At 42.2% G+C, this 25,281-nt stretch overlaps 2 protein-coding genes across 13 annotated transcripts in view; both read right to left on the minus strand.

Moving 5' to 3' along the window:
- Positions 1–216: 216 nt before the first annotated feature.
- Positions 217–19,561, minus strand: TMEM267 (transmembrane protein 267). 5 transcript variants are annotated; one of them, XM_008262169.4, is made up of 4 exons: positions 19,185–19,561; positions 9,877–9,979; positions 4,749–5,134; positions 217–2,529 (listed from the first exon to the last, which is right to left on the minus strand). In XM_008262169.4, exons 3-4 carry the CDS (start codon positions 5,109–5,111, stop codon positions 2,194–2,196), a joined length of 699 nt encoding a protein of 232 aa, XP_008260391.2. In that variant the 5' UTR covers positions 5,112–5,134; positions 9,877–9,979; positions 19,185–19,561; the 3' UTR covers positions 217–2,193. The 5 variants fall into 5 exon arrangements, with proteins under 5 accessions (XP_008260391.2, XP_017200198.2, XP_008260390.2 ...); XM_017344709.3 differs by lacking the exon at positions 19,185–19,561 and adding an exon at positions 19,005–19,061; XM_008262168.4 differs by lacking the exon at positions 9,877–9,979 and having other exon boundaries at positions 19,185–19,322.
- Positions 19,562–19,716: 155 nt separating this feature from the next.
- Positions 19,717–25,281, minus strand: part of C14H5orf34 (chromosome 14 C5orf34 homolog) — a 29,894-nt gene continuing 24,329 nt past the window's right edge. For 7 of the 8 annotated variants that reach the window (XM_070056698.1, XM_070056697.1, XM_070056696.1 and 4 more), the window contains 2 exons: positions 24,243–24,283; positions 21,744–22,126 (listed from right to left, as the gene is read on the minus strand). In XM_070056698.1, coding sequence (XP_069912799.1) covers positions 21,945–22,126; positions 24,243–24,283 — 223 coding nt within the window. In that variant the 3' untranslated portion in view covers positions 21,744–21,944. Of the gene's footprint in view, positions 19,780–21,743; positions 22,127–24,224; positions 24,284–25,281 lie in introns of those variants that run through there. The other variant, XM_070056700.1, reaches the window with a different exon arrangement.

The raw sequence follows: 25,281 nt of genomic DNA on the forward strand, positions 1-25,281 counted from the left end.
TTCAGGGATCACAGAGGATGGTCTAAAGGTAGGAACTGAGATAAACCCATATACAAAATCTGTAATTATTGTTTAAGCAAGGAGTCATGGTCACAGTGAATTCCTGTTCTAATAAAGGATAAAGTTAGGACAACTCCAGAAATGCCAGTGTGGCATTCTAAAATGAGGCCCTATGTTTTAATATTTCTTTTAAATGGAGAAGGAACAAGAAGTGGGTTTTGTAATTTACTCAAAGATACACAAGATACAGACTTTATTTCCACGTATTTCTTCAATCAGATGCTTTTTAAAAAAAATCTCCAATTTAATCAGATTTACTACTGTTATATGTGCTATTATATCAATAAAGCAAATTCACATAATGATTATTCTTGAAGACAACAAACAACAGATTGTAAAATCTAATAGACTGTAAAACATAGCAACATAATGGAATAAATATGTTAACATTACGAAAAAAAACAAGTTTCTTCCCTAAAGAGCTATAACCTTCATAACAATTTACAAAGCTCTGTTTAACTTAGTCTATAAGAAAACCCTGCTTTGGATAAGGCATTGCTTTATGAATCACCCACCATTTCTCAGAGAATAAGGCACACAATCAACAGCGTCATAAACCACAAAGCTAGCAGATGGTACTTATATGCCACAAAGAAAAGCAGGTACCTTTGGGGTACTGATTTTAACATCAAAATAATAAACGTGTACAAATGTAAAATTTACAGCAACTAAATCTTCCTTTTTTTGATAAAGGTTAACCATGTTAACAGAAGATCACCCTGAAAGACCAAAGGAAAAAAGCAAATTTCCTAAAACTACTTTATTTTGAAAAAAAAAAAAAAAAAAGTTTTCTCTTGCAGTATGAGACAGATTTTTAAAAAATGGCTTAACCTGTACAGTATTTTTTAATAATATGTAAACAAATTGACAGCAACTAAGACAGATGGAATAACACATTCTGGAGTTTACATCTGAAATGACATTACTGCCGATTTTTTTTGGTGTGAATTCAAATTCTGTGGTTATGGTCCAAGTAACATATTTTGCTAATGCTATTTGTTAACAAATATTTTGTGAAATGTAGTTTTATTTTTCCCAAACAGCTAAAATACTAACATGAGATTCTTGGGCAAAGATAATAAAAAATACTATTTTAGTAAAATGTTACTATACTCACTATACTCAACATATTATAATGAATCTTTTCTAAAACGGCTTCTAGAATAATAATCAAGACTTAATGTTACTGTCTTTTACGAATATTGCAAGGATGATATCCTAAAAGAGTTCTGAAGCAAATTTTGCTAGTAATCATAACCCATAGAGTACTTTGCAAATTAGTTAGGATCAACATTTATGAAATAAACACATGTCAGCATGCACTACATGTCTTATTCATAACCTCATTTTGGCCATTTCATTGTTTAAATATCTCAGGAAAATGTAGATTCAAATATAATGCTGTTTCCACAAATAGTTACCCTAAAATTTGAGCTATTTTCATCAGGAAATGGACTTAGAGGTATATTCCTAGCCAATAAACTTGATGTTCATCTAACAAAAGCATAAGTAAAGTCAGAAACAGAAAAAATGATGAAAACATATCATGGAGCCGGTGCCGTGGCTCACTAGGCTAATCCTTTGCCTTGCGGCGCTGGCACACCGGGTTCTAGTCCCAGTCGGGGTTCCGGATTCTGTCCTGGTTGCCCCTCTTCCAGGCCAGCTCTCTGCTATGGCCGGGGAGTGCAGTGGAGGATGGCCCAAAATCTTGGGCCCTGCACCCCATGGGAGACCAGGATAAGTACCTGGCTCCTGCCATCGGATCAGCGCAGTGCGCCAGCCGCAGCGCGCCGGCCGCGAAGGCCATTGGAGGATGAACCAACGGCAAAGGAAGACCTTTCTCTGTATCTCTCTCTCTTACTGTCCACTCTGCCTGTCAAAAAAAAAAAAAAGAAAGAAAAAAAGAAAAAGAAAACATATCATGGAATAAATAGAACTCTATTACTGTACTAAAGTGTCAAGTATGAGAGAAATAGAATTATAAAAAATATGATTTTTAAAAAATTATACATGCCTTCTGAGCAATAGGATTCAAGAATTATAATTAAATAATAGAAGTACCTAACTGTGATTTTAGATAGCCACTTTAGTATGGCTACCATTTATTTTCATCACCTGAATCATCTGATTACCTCAGACATCAATCCGAATTCCATGTTTTGAAGACATCACTTGTCTGGTCCCTGTTAAACACATAATGAATGAGCAGAGATGAGGTAAAGATGCTGTGGTTATTACATAAAGCCAGAATGGCAAAGGAGAAGTTTTTCCAAATGGGCATATCCATAAGCCATGACGAATTCCATCTCGGATATGGTGGGAGGCCCAGGATATAAATAACATCCATGGGAGAAAGCACCAGGAGTCTTTGAGCTTGAAGAGGTGCATAATAAGCTTCAGGGTCAGAACCACGATGGGTATCACAGTGGAACAGTGAAGGAAAGGTCTTCGTGGAAGAGTCAAAGCCGCCTGAGGGGAGAAGTAGCAGCTGCTGTCATTTCCTTATTGGCAAAACAAAATTTTATAGATGCTTCTTAACACTGTAAAATAGTTTCCAGAATAGATTAGAAATGCAGGGTAAACATTTTCTTTGCCACCTCACAATATATTTCCCAAAATTATGTATAAAGTAAAGAAGATGAAAGTGTGAGAAGGATATCTTTTGCATTAAAGATGAAATCAAGGTCTTTGATAGAGTGATTAATTTTTTTAAAGTTTCCCCTTATTTGCTTAGACATCAGCAATGACTGTTTCCTTATCTATTGTGTTTCTAAGTAAGCAAAACAAGTTCTGAGAAGTACTTGGTACTTGACATGTAATGGAAAGAAATGGTAATTTCTCATTTGTTCAACAAATATTTACTGAACAACTAGTAGGTGAGCTGGCCAGTCTTCCAGCCCAGTGGTGAATGTAACAGAGAAAAGTTGTTGCTCTATGAGTTTATATTTCTTTCCTGAAATGTTTATAGATCATCAATACACAAAAGGTAGGAAAATTAGACATTCAGAAAATATTATCTGGGATTGGTTGCTTGGCACAGTGGACAAGACACCTGCATTCCATGCCAGAGCGTCTGGGATCAAGTCCCAGTTCTAACTCAGATTCCGGCTTCTTGCTAATACACAGCCTGGGAAGCAACAGGTGATGGCTCAAGTGGTTGGGTCCCTGCCACCCATGTGGGAGACCTTGATTGAGTGTTTGGCTCTTGGTTTCTGCCTGGCCCAGTCCTAGCTGTTGTGGGCATTTGGGAGTGAGCCACAGAAGGCAGATATCTCTTCTCCTCTCTGCCTTTCAAAAAATTAATTAAAAAAATATCATCTGAGCTACCATTTTGACTTTATTCATTTGTGAGGCAGGTTGCTGAATAGTTAAATGTCACCATGAAGTTTCTCAATATCTTCACCAGGGGCTGCTCTAGCCAATCCACTGAAATGCATGCCTGTGGCTCCAGGAGGGACTCAGGGAATCAGTCCATTCAAGCCAATGCTCAGGACTGAGAGTCATCTTAAAGGTATGCAATTTCATGGAGCAACTAGGAGCTGTATGCCAACTTCAAAACATAAAGAATAATGGGGCAAATGTAAGTGTCCTGAAGAAAGAACACTGATACAAAAACAGCTGAGAATTACATGCACCCCCACCCCCCACTTCATTTAAAATATTTGCTATTACTTCCTTAAAGACTTGAGTAAAGACATCCTCTATACGTTAGCACTGAACTACTTAGGTGCAATTAGTGGGTCTTTGCTTTATGAGCATCCATAGCACTGTGTGCTAGCAAATTAATTTGATCAGCAACATGATTGTGTGCATTTTTTGGGAAGTACTAATTGTTCAAAAAAGTTGAATGAGGGGCCAGTGCTATGGCAGAGCAGGTTACAATGCTGCCTCTAACAACAGCAGCCCATATGGGTGCTGGTTCAAGTTCCAGGTGCTCTGCTTCCAATCCAGCTTCCTGGGAAAACAATGGAAGATGGCCCAAGTATTTAGGCTCCTGCACCCATGTGGGAAACCTGGATAGAGTTCCTGGCTCTGGCTTCAGCCTGACCATCCATAAGCCATGACAAATTCCATCTCGGATATGGTGGGAAGCCCAGGCTATAATAATAGCCTTTGAGGCCATTTGTAAAGTTAAACGGCATTTGGAAGATCTAGTTCTCTGTTTCTCCATGTCTGTCTGTCTGCCTGCCTTTCAAGTAACTAAAATAAATATTTAAAATGTTTTTAAACAATTGAATGAATGGTGTTTTTTTTTAAATATTTATTTGTTTGAAAGTCAGAGTTACAGAGAGGCAAAGGCAGAGGCAGAGGCAGAGAGAGAGAGAGATTGGTCCGCCGTCCACTGGTTCCCTCCCCACATGGCTGCAATGGCCGGAGCTGGGCCTATCTGAAGCCAGGAGACTGGAGCTTCCTCTGGGTCTCCCCAGAGGAAGAAGAGTATAGGGACTAGGGCTTTCCCAGGCCATAGCAGAGAGCTGGATCGGAAGTGGAGCAGCAAGGGCGTGAACTGGTGTCCATAAGGGATGTTGGCACTGCAGGCAGCAGCTTTACCCACTACACCACGGCGCTGGTCCCGGGCTTTCTTAGTTTTAAATAAGACTAATTCTCCCTAGTTCTAAATGATGCTGGGAAGATCAGTATAATGGTGCTAAAGGAATTAAAGGGGAGGCCAGACACACGTTTCTTACCTTTAAAGACAGGGATCTAGCGAGGAAAAAATGGTCCACATCAATAACAGAAGCTAGAAATCCAGCTAAAATGATTTCTCCACAGTCAGTCTTCTTCTTGATTCCAATGACTATTGCCCAAGACCACATGCCAATCACACAGTGTGCTGCGTTATCTGAGAGAGCACGAATCCAGTCATTTTGCTGAATTATGGGAAACTGAAGAATTCTGTCAGCTACTAGGCAAAATATCCCCAGACCAAGGCTGGAAATAAGAGATTCCGTGCTACAGGACTGCAGTAACGCATGAGTCTTCTCAGTCTCGGATGCCATTATAAACAATAGGTCAGTATATGGGAAGAGCCATGGGAAACATAGGGTCATACAGTCGTTTCATTCCTGGCACCCTAAAATAGCAAGAAGAGGAAAATATTCATGAAGCTTATGGATTGCCATATCACATTTAAACAAAGTAACATCATCAGTAATTTTACAAATATAAAATCAAATTAGAAACTGGCATCTTTTACATGTTATATTACAAAGCCACAGGCTCAATTAACTTTGTAGAAAAACAATGCAGTATATACCAAGGGGTATTTGAGAAGCTCTACTAATTGTAATCTCTTGCTTTGAGGTCATCAGACAGCTCTCTCGGCAATGTGGATCACAGGGAAGGTAAGTGCAACCAACAACTGTTTTCTATACTCCTTCTGACAAATGTTTCCTTCCTTTGGGAAAACCGCTTATCCAGAGCTGACCTCCCCTTAGTAACACCATTAATCTAGTGATGAGGGTCACCCAGCCAATCAGACTCCTTTCGAGAATTCCCCCAAGTGAAGCTGGTGGGGAAAGTTCCTTTTCTTCTCAGAAGCTGTTCTCCAGTATATGACACAGTCCAGGAAAACAAAATCTCAGAGACGAGAGAAAAAGCTGAGAGAATCTTGAGGACGTCAGTCCTGAGGGTCAGTCTCTAAGGCTCTCAGAGCTGCCCAGCTTCCTCAGATTATCCTTTTCTTCTCTGAGCTACTCCAGCATTTCCCAAGGCTCCTCATTTCTGTTGCCTCTCACCAAAAACCGTAAGTGAAATAAAGATAAAAAGGCTATCGTAATTCAGTGTTGAGTTCTAACTTGGCACAGAAAGTGGAAGTCATTTATTCAATTACAGTTAACATTGTACGATAACTGAGTTTTTGTTTCCTATTGTTTTGTTTTAATTCTGAGACAAGAAAACAACAAAATGATTTTTTGAGTATGATTGAACTTCCATCCTGCAATAAAACTGTACACAGGTCATTCCATATATTTGAAAATTGAAAATATAAAGGGCCTAGAATAGGAAACAAACATTGAAAAACAGGAACTAAGTTGAAGGACATATGCTATCTGATTTTAAGTCTTATTATAAAGCTACAATAATCAAGATAGTGGGGTTGCTATAAAGATGATGAAATAGATAAAGTAGAACGTAGGATCATAAAAAGAACCGTATGTTTAGAGTCAGTTTATTTTTGATAAGTCAATAACAAATTTCTTTTCTGCAAATAGTTCTAAAACTGGATATTCATATGCAAATATAATGAACTTCAATCTATACCTTACTCTTTATATAGTAACTAACTCAAATCACACTGCTAAAATATAAAACTATAAAATTACTAGAAGAAAACAGATTTTTTATCATTAAATCTAATAATGGAATCTAAAAATAATATTTCGAGGCTGGCGCTCCAGCTCACTAGGCTAATCCTCCACCTGTGGTGCCGGCACCCTGGGTTCTAGTCCCGGCTGGGGCACTGGGGTCTGTCCCGGTTGCTCCTCTTCTAGTCCAGCTCCTGCTGTGGCCTGGGAAGGCAGTGGAGGATGGCCCAAGTGCTTGGGCCCTGCACCCGCATGGGAGACCAGGAGGAAGCACCTGGTCCTGGCTTCGGATCTATGCAGTGCGCTGGCTGTAGCGGGCATTTGGGGGGTGAACCAACAGAAGGAAGACCTTTCTCTCTGTCTCTCTCTGTCTAACTCTGCCTATCAAAAAATAAATAAATAATCTTTTGTAGAAGTTAAGAGTAGAATGGTGCTACTAGAGGCTGGAGAGCAGCTGGGAAGAAGGGATGGGAAAAAGTTGGTTAACAAAAAAACTAAAATTTGATACATTGAACTTCAAATTTAAGAATGTCTGCTGTTTGAAAGACAATGTTAAGAGAATGAAAGGGGGCCAGTGCTGTGGTGTAGTGGGTAAAGCCGTTGCCTGTAGTGCCAGCATCCCATATGGGCACCTGTTCAAGTGTGGGCTCCTCCACTTCCGATCCAGCTCTCTGCTATGGCCTGGGAAAGCAGTAGAAGATGGCCCAAGCGCTTGGGCTCCTGCACCTGCAGGGGAGACCTGAAAGAAGCTCCTGGCTCCTGGCTTCAGATCAGCGCAGCTCTGGCCGTTGCGGCCAATTGGGGAGTAAACCAGTGAATGGAAGACACCCCCCCCCACACACCGCCTCTCTGTAACTCTGATAAACAAATCTTTTAAAAAAAGATAAATAAATAAATCTTTTAAAAAAAGATAAATAAATAAATCTTTTTAAAAAAGATAAATAAATCTTTTAAATAAATAAATGTATCTTTTAAATAAATAAATCTTTTAAAATAAATCTTTTAAATAAATAAATAATAAATAAATAAATCTTTTAAATAAATAAATAAATCTTTTAAAAAAAGAGAGATAGAATGAAAAAACCAGCCACAACTTGGGAAAAATATTTTCAAATTTCATATCTGATAAAGGACTTGCATCCAAAATATGTAAAGAACTCTCAAAACACAGTAATGGAAAAACAAACAGTACAAAAATGGGCAAAATATCTGAAAAAGTATTTTACCAAAGGTGACATACACATAGAGAGCCAGTAACTATACAAAATATGCTCAACATCATTATTAGGGAAATGTAAATTGAAACCACAATGTGATACCAAAAGCACAGATTAGAATGTCTAAAATTAAAAACAGGTATTTCCAGGGTTGGCATTGTGGCCTGATGGGATAAGCCACTACTTGCAATGCCAGCATCCCATATGGGTGCTGCTTCAAGTCTTGGCTGCTGCACTTCTGATCTGGCTCCCTGCTCACGTGCCTGAGAAAGCAGCCATGTGGGAGACCTGGATGAAGCTCCTAGCTCCAGCCTGGCCCAGCCCTGGTTGTTGTGGCTACTGGACCTGGCCCAGCCTTGGTCATTATGGCCATTTGGGGAGTGAACCAGTGCATGGAAGATCTCTATCTCTCCGTAACTCTGACTTTTAAATAAATAAAAGTAAATCTAAAAAAAAAAAAAAAAAGGTGTGCTTTGTGGCAGCTTTACAGCAGTCATTTGGGGAGTGAGTGAGAGTGAACCAGCAGATGGAAGACCTTTCTTTCTGCCTCTGCTTCTCTGTAACTCTGCCTTTCAAATAAACAAGCAAATCTTTTTTTTTTTTTTTTAAGGTAATCCCAAGCATTGATAAGAATGTGGAGAACTGGAACTCTCAATACAGTGATTGTGGGAATGAAAAATGGTATAACCACTTTGGAGAAAGTTTTCCAGCTTCTCAAAAAGTTAACCATTCTCTTACCCTATGCCCAGTTATTCCACTCCTAGGCATTTTCTGAAGAGAAATGAAAGTGTACATGTACATAAATACTGACAACGAAATATTTTTAAGAAGATTTATTTATTTGAAAGGCAGAGTTACAGAGAGAGAGAGAGAGGGAGGGAGGGAGGGAGAGATAGAGAGATCTTCCATTTGCCGGTCCACTCCTCAGATACCCGCAACAGCCAGGATTGGACCAGGATGAAGCCAGAAGTTTCTTCTGGTTTTGCAAGTGGGTCACAGGGACCCAAGCACTTGGGCCATCTTCCACTGCTTTCCCAGGCACATTAGCAGGGAGCTGGATCAGAAACAGAGAAGCTGGGACTCCATGTGGGATGCTGGCATTGCAGGCTGCAGCTTAATCCATTATACCATAATGCTTGCCCCAAACAAGTGAACATTTATAGCAAGTTTATCTGTATTAGTTCCAAACTGGAGAAATATCTATCAACATATGAATGGTAAACAAAATGTGGAATATAAAGAAATAAGTGATACACATAAAAACATGATGGATCTCAAAATAAGTATACTAAATGAAAAATTCAACTTCTTTACCCCCAAAATGTACGTAGTTAAAACTCAAAGGATAAATCTTACTATAAACTATGGACTTTAGTCAATAATAATTACCAACACATTGTTTCACTAATTATAATAAATAGACAGCAAAAACACATATGTAGAGAAAAAGGGAACCTTTGAACACTCTTGGTGGGAATGTAAATCAGTGTAGTGATTGTGGCCAACAATATGGAAGTTGCTCAAAAAAACTAAAAAGAACTACCATATGATGCAGAAATTCTGTAACTGGGTATATATTTGAAAGGAATGAAATCAATCTGTCAATGAAACATCTATGTTTCCATGTTTATTTCAGCACTATTCACAGTAGTCAAGAGATTAAAAATAGCCTAAGTGTCCATTACCTGCTGAGTAAAGAAAATGTGATACACATGGAATACCACTGAGCCATGGATTGGGCTCCCAGCTCCTGACTTCAACATGGGCAGCCCTGGCCATTGTGGGCATTTGGGTAGAGAGCCAGTGGATGAGAGCTCTCTTTCTATCTCTCTATATTCATCTCTCAAATAAATAAATACATAAATACCTGTAGGAATTTAGATGTAAAGTATGAATAATTCAAGATAAATACTACTAATAATTTTTCAATATGCCAGTAATAATCATGAGTAAAAATATATGGAAAAATGAACATTCACAATAGCAATAACTCAAAATACTACAGAATAAACTAAATGGGAAATTTATATGAATAAAACTCATAATTTTATTGGGACAAAAAAGATAACTGAGTAGAGCTCTGAAGGCTATGTTCTGTCTTTACTTAGTTAAATTGGATTTATACTTCCCAGAACTCCCTTCCTTGTACAGTTCTGGGTAATGTTGGCTGCAGGAGACACTTTGCAGGAGATTTCGAAGGCAGAAATGAAGCAGGAGCCCCGTTTTTCACTCTGAAGGGTGATGGAGGGCACACTGTGGTGCTTGCATGTGTTGCTGATTTGTTGGCTTACCTGTGGGCACCGGAGAGCAGCTGGACCTCCAGCTCCCATCAGATCTTTCAGCTTCTCCCTCGGCCTGCGTGTGCAGCTCCTGGCTCAAGCACATTAACATCTCCTATGGCATCAAAACTGGACTTGGTGAGAGGCCAATACGGGTTCCATTTTGTTTCCAAAGGTTTCATTTTGCCTGCCTGCCAGTCTAACTGATCTGTAGCAACTTCAGGCTCAACAGTGGACTCAGAGGCAACAGGTTGCTCTGCGCACTCCCACAATTCCATACAACCTAGCTCCTGTAACAAGTCCCTCATTCTTTGACCTGCAAAATAGTTTTGCTTCTTTGATGGTTGTTCTGTTTTATTGTATAGAAAAATTGATGGTGTTAATATCTTCAAATTAATTTATAAATTTAATACAATTTTCATCTAAATCATAAAGGTGTTTTCTTACTGGAATTTTACAAAATTATCCTAAATTTCATTTGAAAGAGTAAATGCTAATAAGCTTTTGAAAAAAGCAGAGAAATAGGAATACTGAAAGATGAATACATAATCTAGAACCAGACCTAGTATATGTATACTTGGGGGAGGGAGGCATGTGTACATAATCCCAAATTGGTATAAAAATGATGTGTTATTTAACCCAGGTCCTATTATCAGTTATAGTTCTTTTTATTATTATTATGAGGAATAGAGTCTTTACTGGACTTGACCAGGACTCTATGAGTTTTTGAGAACCTCTGTAAATTTGTTAGTTTTCTTCTCCTGTTTCCGTAGCCTCATGAGTTGTTTTTTCTTTCAGTAATGGATCCTTCCTCTTTTTCCTTAGGGTGGCTATTACTACCTGTTACTTCCAGCCAACCTCATGAGCCAGGTGCTCCAGGTGGTAGGTAAACTTTCTTGTAAGCTTCAGACACAACCTTGAGGACCACAGTTAAGGTTCTTAAGAGCACGAAATAGAAAACACTGGCAGTGGTGTAAACAACACATTTAAGAAAAGGATATTGGGAAGTCACAGACTTATCAGGTTTCAAGAAGCAGGCTTCAAGGCTGTCCTTCGAGAACCTCAGTCAAAGTGACATCAGACAACTGGTCTGGTGAAGGCTCCTCTGTGCCTCAGCTCAAACCCCTGTCACTAGCCTTGGCCACTGACTTTGCTGCCAGTGCTGCACTCTCTGCTGCTGCCAGAAAAGGTTCCTTGCTTTCAAGAGAAAATTTCTTGTGGGGGAGGGTATGTGTCTGACTGTTCAATCTCACTCTCTAGCCGCAAGGAAGAATGGAAAAGTGTATGGCCTTTTCAGCATGGAGAGGACAAGGCAGGCTCGATCTTTCTTCAGAAGAGGAATCTCCCAGGTACACTATACTGAACAGGAAGTGACCAGTCCACACTGGTACTCAGTAGGTCAGAGAGGGCTATAATTGCTAAGTACTGGAGAAAGTTCATCATCACATGATTCTAGATAAATTCACTGGCTAGTATAAGGCAATCTTATACAACTTAAAAAATTTAAAATGTCACATCCACATAGAGTTTTGCAGTATGGACCATTTCTCTGGTTAAATTAAGAAAGAATCAGTTTGGTTGACTAGCTGCTTTGAGCATGTCCATGATTAGATGACTTTTGTAATCAGCTTGGTTATCAAAGCTATTGGGATATTTATACGAATTTGCAAACAGATTTCTATATAACCCAGCTACCTAAATTATTTTTAAAAATTTGATAGGCAGGATCACATAAAAATATAAAACATCTGCATGGCAAAGCTAAGGACAAATATATGGAAGACACTTAGAACATTTTGACAGAGAATTTTAGAACACTTATAAGAGAAAAAGGATAGTAGCCATAAACTTATTAAAGCCTCTTAATATTAATTTAAAAGGCATACTAATAATAACATGGATGTATATGAAAAGACAATTTGGAAAAAGAAGAAATACAAATGGTCAAAAAATTATGAAAAGATTTCAACTTTATTAGTAATTGAATTCAAATTAAAACAGGATAATTTCAATGTCAGATTAACAAAAGATTTCTATTTTATTTATTTATTTATTTTTTTGATAGGCAGAGTGGACAGTGAGAGAGAGAGACAGAGAGAGAAAGGTCTTCCTTTGCCGTTGGTTCACCCTCCAATGGCCGCCGCTGCAGCCGGCGCACCGCGCTGATCCGATGGCAGGAGCCAGGATCCAGGTGCTTTTCCTGGTCTCCCATGGGGTGCAGGGCCCAAGCACCTGGGCCATCCTCCACTGCACTCCCTGGCCATAGCAGAGAGCTGGCCTGGAAGAGGGGCAACCGGGACAGAATCCGGTGCCCCAACCGGGACTAGAACCCAGTGTGCCGGCGCCGCAAGGTGGAGGATTAGCCTATTGAGCCACGGCGCCGGCTCAGATTAACAAAAGATTTCTAATAGTTTCTGTCAGTAGTGGTGGGCAAATGAACACTCCCATAGATTTTTCATGGCAGTATAAATTGGCACACCTTCCTAGCAGACAACATAGCTATGAATAAAAAATTTTAAAAACCAGCCGGCGCCGTGGCTCAATAGGCTAACCCTCCACCTTGCGGCGCCGGCACACCGGGTTCTAGTCCCGGTCGGGGCGCCGGATTCTGTCCCGGTTGCCCCTCTTCCAGGCCAGCTCTCTGCTATGGCCAGGGAGTGCAGTGGAGGATGGCCCAGGTGCTTGGGCCCTGCACCCCATGGGAGACCAGGAAAAAGCACCTGGATCCTGGCTCCTGCCATCGGATCAGCGCGGTGCGCCGGCTGCAGCGGCGGCCATTGGAGGGTGAACCAACGGCAAAGGAAGACCTTTCTCTCTCTGTCTCTCTCTCTCACTGTCCACTCTGCCTATCAAAAATAAAATAAAAAAAAAAAAAAAAAAAATTTTAAAAACCTATAAGCATTTCTAATTCTAAGAATAGACTAAAAGAAAGTTATTATTTAAATATGAAGAGCTATACATGGATGTTCAGCATGTATAAGGAAAAGTTAAAAATAATAAATGAAGGTACTTCAAAAAGTCCATGAAAACACAGAATTAGAAGTTTATCTGGGTACAAAAATTATTGAAATCTATGCATAGTTTTTCATAGTACACATTTTGCATGAACTTTTTGAAGACGTCTGTGTCTGAAATACACGGCTAGTGAAATAGATTCCATACATTATGCAGTCATTAAAAAATACTTATTTCTGTCTTAGACACAGAAAGATGCTCAACAGATAATTAAATTTTAAAAGGTAACCTATAAAATATGTAAAATATAAATTTTTTATTTAAAAATATATTAATTTTACATTAAAAAATCTGAAGGACTGTCATTTGGTTTGTCTCCCAGTAATGGGCTTACAAGTATTATCAAGAAATTTTTTTCCCTTCTTTTGCTAAAAACATTAATTTTTTTATTATTTTTATTTTTTGACAGGCAGAGTTAGACAGTGAGAGAGAGACAGAGAGAAAGGTCTTCCTTCTGTTGGTTCACTCCCCAAATGGCTGCTATGGCCGGTGCGCTACGCTGATCTGAAGCCAGGAGCCAGGTGCTTCTCCTGGTCTCCCATGCAGGTGCAGGGCCCAAGCACTTGGGCCATCCTCCACTGCCTTCCCAGGCCACAGCAGAGAGCTGGACTGGAAGAAGAGCAACCGGGACAGAATCCGGTGCCCCAACCAGGACTAGAACCTGGGGTGCTGGCGCTGTAGGAAGAGGATTAGCCTAGTGAGCCGCGGCGCCAGCCTAAATGTTTTAATATTATGACTATGAAACCAACTTGGAAAAGTTAAAGCCAGAAGTACACAACTCAGACTCTAACATTGTCATGCTCTTAAAAGTGTAATGAAAAAGTAGGAACATATTTATGACACTATTAACATATATTAATAAAACATTAACATATATAACATTGATTAGCATTAATAAGTGTGTACAATCTGCTTAGTCAAACTAATAGTACAATATAAAATAATTTGTTGGTGCCAGCATTGTGGTGCAGTGGCTTAAGCCATCTAATACGAGCACTGGTTCAAATCCCAGATGCTCCACTTCCCATTCAGCTCCCTACTAATGTGCCTGGGAAGGCAGGGGAAGATGGCCCAAGTACTTGGTCCCCTGCCACCCATATGAGAGACCCAGATGAAGATCCTGGCTTCTAACCTGGCTCAGCCCTGGTGACTGCAGCCATTTGGGGAGTGAACCAGCAGAAGAAAGATATTTCTACCCCTCTATAATTCTGTAAATCTTTAAAAAAACATAAAAATAAAAAATAATGTTCATTGTTATGTATTAGTTGACATAAAAAGTCTGTATGAAAAATTTGTGCTTTTTTAGTTTTTAAAAAATATATCATGAGCCTTAGTTATAGAATGAATACTACTTGAAAATTCTAGGCAATATTGATAGATAGTGTAATTACAGGTGTTGGTGCAACTGTATCAAGCAGGTATAAATACAGCTGTTGCTGCAGATGTAGATATCAATTTGGATATAAATAGCTATGTGAAGATCTCTATCAATGTCATTCTACTTTCAACATACATGGCATTATTCTACATGTATTATATCGATCAACTCCTGAATTCTGTTTCTTTCTTTCTTCTTTAAATTTATTTGAAGGCAGAGTTAGAGAGAGGCAGAGGCAGAGGCAAAGAGAGAGAGAGAGAGAGAGAGAGAGAGAGAGGTCTTTCATCCTCTGGTTCACTCCCTAGATGGCAGCAATGGCTGGAGCTGCACTGATCCGAAGCCAGGAGCCAGGAGCTTCTTCCTGGTCTCCCACGTGGGTGCAGGGCCCAAGCACTTAGGCCATCTACTACTGCTTTCCCAGGCCATGGGAGAGAGCTGGATCGGAAGCAGAGCAGCTGGGACTGCATATGGGATGCCGGCATGGCAGGCGGCAGTTTTACCTGCTATGCCACAGTGCTATCCCCCCCCCCCCACCAATTCTATTTCTTAATGAATTATTTATTTATTTGAAATGCAGAGTTAGAGAGAGAGGGAGAATTTTTCCATCTGCTGGTTTACTCCCTGAATGGCCGCAACAGCTGGGGCTGGGCCAAGCCAAAGCAAGGAGCCAGGAGCTCCAGCAGGCCATTTCCTGCTGCTTTTCCTGAACCATTAGCAGGGAGCTGGATTGGAAGTGGAGCAGAACTGGTGCCCATGTGGCATGTGGCATTACAGCTGTTGTAACCTACCACAACACGGCCTTAACTCCTTAACTGTTTGAACAATTCTGAGAAACAACTACTATTATTACTCTAATTTTACAGACAAAATCAAAGTGAACTCAGGTGAACACAGGTATATTGTTTGCCTGTGGCTGATGCAATACACACAAAGTGAATGGGTTAAAATAATAGAAGCACTGAGATTGGATTATTTTTTACAGATTTTTCCAGCATGTGAAAATGATGAGTATTAGGTATGCTTTTAACCAAAAGATATGACCGAAATGAAAAAAAAAACCTCTCCTGCCGGTCATGAATACTTTCTATACCTCAGATTTATAGTCAAAGGATTTATAGTTACAAATTACTGTCTCTACTTTAGAAAGTAAATAGTGGACAGATGAATGGAGAAGAAGTCAGTATGTTCAAAAGTTTAGTGCATGCATTTTAATAGCTTATAAAATATTCCTTGAAATAAAGAAAAATGCCATTATCCAGTTAGCTGGATGGGACTTATGGCATGGAAAGCTTAAATTAATGGCCAACATTAAGGAGAGAGGCGCCTTTCTCTGAAGGGAGGAAGGAACCTCCACTGTGATATGGCCTTGACTAAACAAATTCAGAGTTGGTGAACTCAAGGGGCTTCCATAGCCTAGACAGCTCATAGCAAGAGTCTCGGGTGATTGCTGACGTCATAAATAAGAGTGCCAATTGTTAAATCAACAACGGGAGTCACTGGGTTCATGCTCCCCTCGCAGGATCTCTGTCCTTAATATATTTATCTATGAAACTCAAAAACAACTCTACTAGTCGAACAATACCCTATACCTGGTACGGTTGTGTGAGTGCAACCTGTTGAAATCCCTGCTTAGTATATACTAAATTGATCTTCGGTATATGAAGGTAACCGAAAATGAAACGTGATGAAGGGGGGGGGAGGGGAGAGGAAGTGGGTGAGGGGAGGGCCACGGGAGGGAGGGAGGTCGGGGGGGGGGGGGGAGCCACAACAATGCAAAAGATGCATTTTATATTCTACTTAAAACTATTGGTTGAGCTCTGTAATTAATACACAATTACTCTTAGGTGTTTAATTAATGCTATAACTAGTACTCAAATAGTATTTTACACTTTATGTTTCTGTGTGGGAGCAAAATGTGGTAATCTTAACATACGCTAAATTGATCTTCTGTATATAAAGATAATTGAAAATTAATTGTGATGTGAAGGGGAAGGGGAGAGGGAGTGGGAGAGGGGAGCGTTGTGGATGGGAGGGAAGACACGGGGGGCGGGGGGAGGAGGCTATTGTGGTCCATAAGCTGTACTTTGGAAATTTATGCTCATTAAATAAATTAAATAAATAAATAAATAAATTAATGGCCAAGCCAGAGAGCTGGAGCAGCAATATTCCCCTCCTTCAGTAAGCCATGGCTTGTAAGTCATCCCTAAGGAGACAGGCCAGTCAGGTGGGTGAGTGTCGGAATACAAGGCTGAGTACGCACTACAGAGGCCTAATACAAAAGTTCTGCCGCTACTCAGACTATGCTTAGACGTGCATTTAATTAGAAATTTATGAATATTTTCAATCTCATGCCAGGAGGAGGCAGAAATAAAAGGTCAGTATCCACTTAACTGCAAATTTCATGATGTCACTACAAGCCCATTGCATATATCTTCTTTCACTCGTGAAACAATTTTGATAATTATATATTTAAATGTTACTATCCTTACATTTTATGTTAAATTCAGATTCTAAAAGGGTTGTATAGCTAAAAAAGTGTCATGATCAAAGTGAAAAAGCAAAGATTACTTCAAGTATTGAAATGGTGATCCAGATTTAAAATGACCTAAAAAAGAAAAGCTTATTATTTTCAGATCACTGTATCATACTAAGTGAACAGGAATCAATACAATAACAGGATAATACAAATGCATTTTATAAATGGAAAGCATACACAGCTTGCTCACAGGAATGGACTTGGAAGCAGAGCCTCTAGTCCCAGTCAGGCTGAGATGCTCACAGCCCTTGCCAACATCTGGACTGCAACTTCATGAGACCCCGACCAGCTAAGCCTTTTCCAAAGCCCTGACCCACAGGAAAAAATGAAATAACAGCTACTTATTTTTAAGCCTCTTAGTTTTGGCGTAATTTGTTATGAAGCAGTAGATACTTAGAACAGCACTATTTTAACAGTGATTCTAAGGATACAGATTCCTGGCATCTATGCCACTCCAATTATTGGTGTAGATATGTAGTAAGATATTGAATGTAAGAGAGAGAAATCTAGTGGCGGCGCTGTGGCACAGCAGGTTAAGCCTCGGCCTGCAATGCCAGCATCCCTGGGAATGCAGTGAAGATGGCCCAAATGCTTGGGCCCTTACACCCACACAGGAGACCCAGGAGAAGCTCCAGGCTCCTAGCTTCTGCCTGGCCCAGATCCACCCTCTGTGGCCATTGAGGCATGATCCAGCAGATGGAAGATTCCTTTCTGCCTCTTCTCTCTAACTCTGCCTTTCAAATATATACATTAAAAAAGAGAGAGAAAGAAATCTAACAAGTAAACTTCCTCTACTATTTATTGTCTGACCAGGACACTGAAGTGTATCCATTTCTAGTACTCATCTTTCTTCTTAAACTGTTTTCTTCCTTTTCTATTTCTTGTTCCTCCTCCTACAAATAAAATGGACTCCTCAGTCTCGTAAACTCCTCAGTTGTATGTGTATTTTACATACTCTTGTTGGAGAAGTTCCTTAAGACCAATGATTATAATTTTCTTTTAAATGTGCCATGAGTAACATCTAAAATGTGCTAGGTGTTTAATAATTCATTATACTAATATAAAGGGTAAGCACATAAGCACCCCTCAGCCTACAAACTGAAGCTAGTATTCTGCAGTTTCCTGACTTAGTCACCCACATCATACATTTTTCTCAATCACATGCAGGAGCTACTTTCTGCACTAGGCAAAGCGTGTCAAACCCTGTCCCCATTAAAGCAACTGCCTTCAATTATTTGGCTTTCAGAGTGTACACAGAAGCAATCCCTCCGTTCCTTAACTCTACATACACATAATTACCTAGTCTCTAATTACACGCTATCACGAATTAGTTGGTAATAATCTCTTAGACCTTGTTTCTGCCAAAACAAATAAGAGTTAACAGATTCCCAAGGCAGACGTCATTTTCTGCTTCAGCATTGCCCCCTCCCCACAAATCTCACTAGTGACAGAATGTCTGCGGTAAAAGCAGTCCGAAGTCCACAACCTGCCTTTACGCTGCTTTACAAATAAGTCCTGTTTGCCGAACTGCAGTTGTGGTGAAACTTCCTCTGTTTAATTTCTTAATGCCAAGACGCCAAGTGTAACGCAGCCAACTGGCAGGGGAAGGAGACGCCAATCTTGCTCACCTTCCCTGAAACTTTTCACAGCCATCAGCTCTCCGCACACAAAATGTTTAGTTCCTATGACCCTCACGAATAAAACATATACAGTCCTGAATCGCAACATGTTTCTGAGACGATGCGATAGCTTTAAAGTGTCAGCTTTTAAAAAGCGGGGCAGAAAGCGCTCCTGTCTTGAGGGAAGGGCCCACGTAACGCAGCACAGCACTGAGACCTCTACAGATCCGGGGCGCGACGGGGTTCTTACACCTGTCGAGGACAGCAATGGGTCCTGCGGCCGACGCCGGACCCCGGCCCCGGGGCCAGGGAAACGCCGGCACCGCGGAGCCTAGGAGGGGGCTGGGAATCTAGGGGACCTGGAAGGCGGTTTCGAGGCGACGCGCAGCCCCCGGCAAAGCGGACGCTGCCGGCCCACAGGCCACGCACATCCCACTTGCTCCGGTTCCCGGAGGACACCATCCCCACCCGCAACGCGGACCTTCCAGACTTCAGACTCCCGTGGTCCCAGCCTCCGGCCTGCCCCCGGAGGCCACGGGCCGCGTCCACTCTCCGCCCGCCCCACCCCCGGGCGGAACGCAGCCGTACCCACCCTCGCTTCTTACGACTGGAGCGAGCCGCACCGCCAGCAGCAGCCACGCCCCTCTCCTCCGCCCCCCCCCCCCCGGGCCCGCACCATAGAGACGCAGGGCGCCGGCCAGAGCGGCTCCAGCCCGCAGCGTCGGCGAGAGCACGCCGGGATAGTGTCCCCCGTCCTCGTAGAAAGCGATACCTGAGTAGGCGTCGGTGGAACTTGTAGGTAGCGAGTTCCTTCCCGCATTCAGAGGAACCTTGGGATGGCGGGGTGAGAACTAAAAGCGCCTCGTTGGGTTTCTTTTTCTCAAATCCGAGGACACGCTTCTTGGCTCAGCGAGCGCGGAGCCACATAGTCGCCCGCGTCCCCACGAGGCACCCAAGGAGCGGCGGGGAAGCTGGGAGGGGGGATGGCGCCACCGAACGCGGGACTCAGGCGAGACTCCAGACCCTGGAGCTAGGAGCCACGGGGTTCGAAGCTGTAGAGCTATTTTCAGCTTCATTCATCGGGTCCTTCAGGGCACAGGCGGGGGTGGGGGACCCTCTGACCTGTCAGACCGGAAGCTCCTCAGTAGCGCTCCACTGCCCCCTGGCGGATTTCTTGGTAATTCTTTGTCTCGGCGCGAGCGGAGGTTGGGATAGCGGTGACAGGCCTGTGACACTTTATCATGATGAAAAAGCGTCTACAGACCGAGTAGTTTGATCCTAGTTCACTGGACTCACGGATAGCTTGTGTCATCGCACGGTGGCCGGGTCCCATTCCATCTCCCTGCCTCGGTGTGGTGCGTGCTAACCTAGAATCAGAGAGACCTCTAGTTTGGCGGTTGGCTCTAGGATACACTGGCCTAAGAGCCCACAGAGGAACATTCTTAACCCCTTCCTATGATAGGGGCCTTCCCAAAGAAGGGCCTTTCCTGGGAAGGGGTATGTGTGACCGCTTCAACTTGTTTTCTTGTAACATGTTTTTCTGCCAAGACTGGGCCATTTTCTGCCCATTGGCAGGAAGCTGGATGGAAAGCAGAGGAGCTAGGATCGGAACTGGCACTCCAAGTGGGATGTGGGTGTTGTAAGCCACTGTGCCACGCCCGTCACTGAATACAACTTTTTTTTTTTTTTTTTTTTTTTTTTTTTTTGACAGAGTGGATAGTGAGAGAGAGAGACAGAAAGGTCTTCCTTTTGCCGTTGGTTCACGCTCCAATGGCCGCCACGGCTGGCGCACTGCGGCCGGCGCGCCGCGGCTGGCGCACAGCGCTGATCCGAAGCCAGAAGCCAGGTGCTTCTCTTGGTCTCCCATGGGGTGCAGGGCCCAAGCACTTGGACCATCCTCCACTGCCTTCCCAGGCCCCAGCAGAGAGCTGGCCTGGAAGAGTAGCAACCGGGACAGAATCCCGCACCCGGACCGGGACTAGAACCTGTGTGCCGGTGCCACAAGGCGGAGGATTAGCCTAATTAGCCTCGGCGCAGGCCTTTGTTTTTGAATACAACTCTTGAGTGCTTTCATTCATGTTAAAGACAAATTTTCTCAGTCTGAATGCAGTAACTTTTTAGTACATGACTCAGTCTATGCCTTCTGGAGGGCCAACATAGATGGCCTCCTTTAAACTACAACAGATGTGTTCTTTTCTCTGTAGCCGAGTCTACTGCCTGAAGGCAGCGATTCCGTTAAGCAGTACATATCCGGTGGTTTCAGGCGGTAGGCTACAGAGTGATTTATGGAGCACGTGTTCTAGCCGTAAGACATAGCTGGACAGACTAGTAAGTACTGTAAAGGAAATAAATAGGATGATGTCATGAGAGTTGGGAGAAGCTAACTTTGGTCAAGTAGTAGGGAGGAAATACTGTTGGGATTTGAAATGTGAAGCAGCCCATTGTGAGAGGAACGGAAGTGGGCATCAGGCCCATTCAACTCAGTGACATGATCACTCCTGACCTATCACACTTCCGCTTCTTCCCGGTTTCCTCAGTTGCTTCTTCCTTTTCATGAGGAGAGTTTGGTCTTGTAAAGAAATCAGAAGTTAGAACATTTCTAATTGTATTTGGTATAATCCTGAAGTCTTTTTGGGTGTATGGTTTTGTTCATTACAAACTTACAATAGCACTTTTGGTGAGCTAATTTCTCCCAAGATTTTTCAGCTTAACTTAGTTTTCATATTCAAAAACAATGAGAGAATCTGGTTCATGAGACAGTTATATTTGCTAAAGTGCTTCTTAGTTTGTATTATTGCCTATGTCAGTTTTTTCCCCACTGAGATCTAGTTGTCTTTCACAGTTCTATTGGAAAATATTTGGATAAACTAAATAGCAAATGAGCAAATACACTATTCTAAATATTAAAAAAAAAAAAAAAACTTGAAGATTTATATTGATTGCTCCACAGATAAAAACAACAGCTTTAAAATTTTACAAGAGGGACCAGCATTGTGGTGTAGTGAGTGAACCCGCTGCCTGTATGGACGCTGGTTTGTGTCCTGGCTGTTCCACTTATGATTCAGCTCCCCACTAATGGCTTGGAAAAAGCAGCAGAAGATGGCCACTGCTTGGGCACACCCCAACCCCCAACACCCTCCACTCCCTACCCAGCCCCCCACCCCCACCACCATGCCCCAGCCATTGCGGCCATCTGGGGAGTGAAACAGCAGATGGAAGATTACTCTTGTCTCTCCCTCTTCTCTATAACTCTGACTTTCAAATAAATAAATAATTCTTAAAAAAAAACTTTACAAGACATTTTGATAAAATTGAAGAATTAAAGCAGTCCAAAATTTCCAAAGCTTTTATTAATATAAATGTGTATTTTAAAAATTTATAAATCATGTAAAATACCTCCAAAGTTAAATATCAGTTCTCATACAATCATTGTGCAGAATAAATGTTTACAATTTCTTGGCTTACTAGTAATTTCAAAGCCGGTTCTTGAAACAACTTCCTTAAAAAGAATATATTGTAATAATTCCATTTTTCACTTTTTAGAGTTTGATAGAAGGCAGTCAATATCCTGAAGGATTTCAGAGGTTTTTTTCAATGCGACTGATACTCGATTTTCATGAGGCTCTTCTGGAAAGGTTTCTGAAGAAGCTAGTGTGTAATGATCAGCAGACTGTTCGCTTTTCTGGTTCAGGATACTGCTGTTCTCCAGTAGCACTGAGTCACTTAGCTAAGGAGCTTTTTCCCGTGTTTCACTATGTAAATACTCTTGTTTTCAGAATCCCTGGCTTTCACGGTAAAATATTACCTCCATTGCAAGGCAGATTTCTTGGATCCACATTACAGTCGAGACTTTAGAATTATCAAGACCACCTTTTTTTTTTTTTTTTTTTTTTTTTTTTTGACAGGCAGAGTTAGTGAGAGAGACAGAGAGAAAGGTCTTCCTTCTGTTGGTTCACCCCTAAATGGCTGCTATGGCCTGCGTGCTGTGCCGATCCGGAGCCAGGAGCCAGGTGCTTCCTCCTGGTCTCCCATGCAGGTGCAGGGCCCAAGCACTTGGGCCATCCTCCACTGCCTTCCCGGGCCCCAGCAGAGAGCTGGACTGGAAGAGGAGCAACTGGGACAGAATCCGGTGCCCCAACTGGGACTAGAACCCTGGGTACTGGCGCCGCAGGCAAAGGAATAGCCTACTGAGCCACAGCGCCAGCCTAAGACTACCTATTATAGATGAGGAAACTAGTTACCATATAAAGAAGTGGTAGGGAGTAGAGGATAGAAAGTGGAGGCAGGGAGTTGGAGAAGGAGAGATATTATAGAGGTTTGGTGGTAGGGAAGAAATAAAAGAATTAAAATTTTAGTAATACTTTAAGTGTAGAAGTTATATGGGGTTAAGGGGCTGACGCTGTGGTGCAGTGGGTTAACGCCATGGCTTGAAGCGTCAGCATTCCATTTGGCACTGGTTTGAGACCCGGCTGCTCCACTTCTAATTCAGCTCTCTACTATGGGAAAGCAGTAGAAGATGGCCCAAGTCCTTGGGCCCCTGCACCCGCGTGGGAGACCCAGAAGCTCCTGGCTCCTGGCTTCAGATCAGCGCAACTCCAGCTGTTGCAGCCAATTGGGGAGTGAACCATCGGGTGGAAGACCTCTCTCTGCCTTTCCTCTCTCTGTGTAACTCTGACTTTCAAATAAATAAATAAATCTTTAAAAAAAGAGAGAGAGAAGTAATATGGGATTAAAAAACATGAGTAGAGGGGCCAGCATTGGGCATCCCATATGGGTGCCTGTTTGAGTCCCAGATGCTCCATTTTCGATCTGGCTCCCTGCTAATGCACTGGGAAAAGCAGTGGAGGATGGCCCAAGTTTTTGGCCCCTGCCATCCACATGGGAAACCTGGATGAAGCTCCTGGCTCTTTCCGCCTGGCCCATCCTTGGCCATTGCGGCTATCTGGGAAGTAAACCAGTGAATGGAATATCTCTCTCCCCCTCTCCCTCTCTAACTCTTTAAAGACATCTTTAAAAAAAAAAATGAGTAGTGGCTGGTGCCATGGCTCACTAAGCTAATCCTCCGCCTGCGGTGCTGGCACACCAAGTTCTAGTCCCGGTCGGGGTGCTGGATTCTGTCCCGGTTGCCCCTCTTCCAGGACAACTCTCTGCTGTGGTCCGGGAAGGCAGTGGAGGATGGCCCAAGTGCTTGGGCCCTGCACCTGCATGGGAGACCAGGAGGAAGCACCTGGCTCCTGGCTCCGGATCGGCGCAGCAGCACGCCGGCTGTAGCGGCCATTTGGGGGGATGAACCAACGGAAGGAAGACCTTTCTCTCTCTCTCTCTCACTGTCTAACTCTGCCTATTCCCCCTCCAAAAAAAAATGAGTAGCAACAACAGGATTATAAACGATTTGTTTAATATCTTTGCTTTTTAAATTAAAAAATCTAAAATCCTGGCTTCTGTTTTAGAATGACATTTTATTTAAGTAAGATTACAGAAAAATAACAAGAAAACACAAATTTAGGTGGAGTGAGAATGTACAGAACAAAAAGTTTTATCAGAATTCAGAAATAAGTATTAAACAGTTAGAATTATGTGAATATATAAGCAAAAATTCTCCAAAGGAGTCTTTAATCCTATTTTACTATTCTTTACCTAATTTAAACCCAAGAAAAGGTATAAATATTAACATATGTACCTTTCTATAGAAAAGAAACATTGTAAATCACAATCAAGTATCTGCTGACTCTTAAGCAGAATGTAAGTATGGATTAATAAAAGTACAGATATGAATTAAGCCTAGAATGGAAGAGCGTATGCAGGCCAATACCTTCTGTTCAAAGGATACAGTTAAACTTCCGTATCTTTTCAAGTTCAGAAGCAACAGACCTGTACAAGAAAAAAAAAATTAACTTCCTGTTGGTGGTGTGTTTCCTTTATATTCATGAAATTTCAAATAAGCATACTTCATTTTTTTTCATAAAGGTTAGCATTTTAAAGAGAAGAATCTAAAAGAATTCTCTTTTATATCTGCAACAAGTTCACTCAACTGATACGGAGTGCTTTCGAAGACAAGTGAATAAAAGTCCCTGCTTCAAGAACTCTAATCAAGTGTTGATGTTTAAAGGCATTGGGGCCTTCCTGTGACTTCATTTTTTTTTTTTTTAAGATTTATTTATTTATTTGAAAGTCAAAGTTACACAGAGAGAAGGAGAGGCAGAGATTGAGAGAGGTCTTCCATCTGCTGGTTCACTCCCCAATTGACTGCAACAGCTGGAGCTGCGCCGATCAGAAGTCAGGAGCCAGGAGCTTCTTCCAGGTCTCCCACACAAGTGCAGGGGCCCAAGGACTTCGGCCATCTTCTGCTGCTATCCCAGGCCATAGCAGAGAGCTGGATCAGAAGTGGGACAGGCCGGGGCCGGGGCTCACTAGGCTAATCCTCTTGCCTGCGGCGCCGGCACACCAGGTTCTAGTCCCGGTCGGGGCGCCAGATTCTGTCCCGGTCGCTCCTCTTCCAGTCCAGCTCTCTGCTGTGGCCCGGGAAGGCAGTGGAGGATGGCCCAGGTCCTTGGGCCCTGTACCCACATGGGAGACCAGGAAAGGCACCTGGCTCCTGGCTTCAGATCAGCGCGGTGCACCGGCTGCAGTGGCCATTGCGGGGTGAACCAACGGAAAAGGAAGACCTTTCTCTCTGTCTCTCTCTCTCTCTGTCTACCTCTGCCTGTGGAAAAAAAAAAAAAAAAAAGAAGTGGGACAGCCAGGACTCGAACTGGAGCCCACTGGGATGCTGGCACTGCAGTTGGCGGCTTTACCCACTACACCACAATATGGGCCCCTCCTATGACTTCTTAGAAAGTCCAAGTACTTGGGCCTCTGCAACCCACAAA

This window comes from Oryctolagus cuniculus, chromosome 14, assembly GCF_964237555.1.
Source record: "Oryctolagus cuniculus chromosome 14, mOryCun1.1, whole genome shotgun sequence".
NCBI classification, from domain to species: domain Eukaryota; kingdom Metazoa; phylum Chordata; class Mammalia; order Lagomorpha; family Leporidae; genus Oryctolagus; species Oryctolagus cuniculus.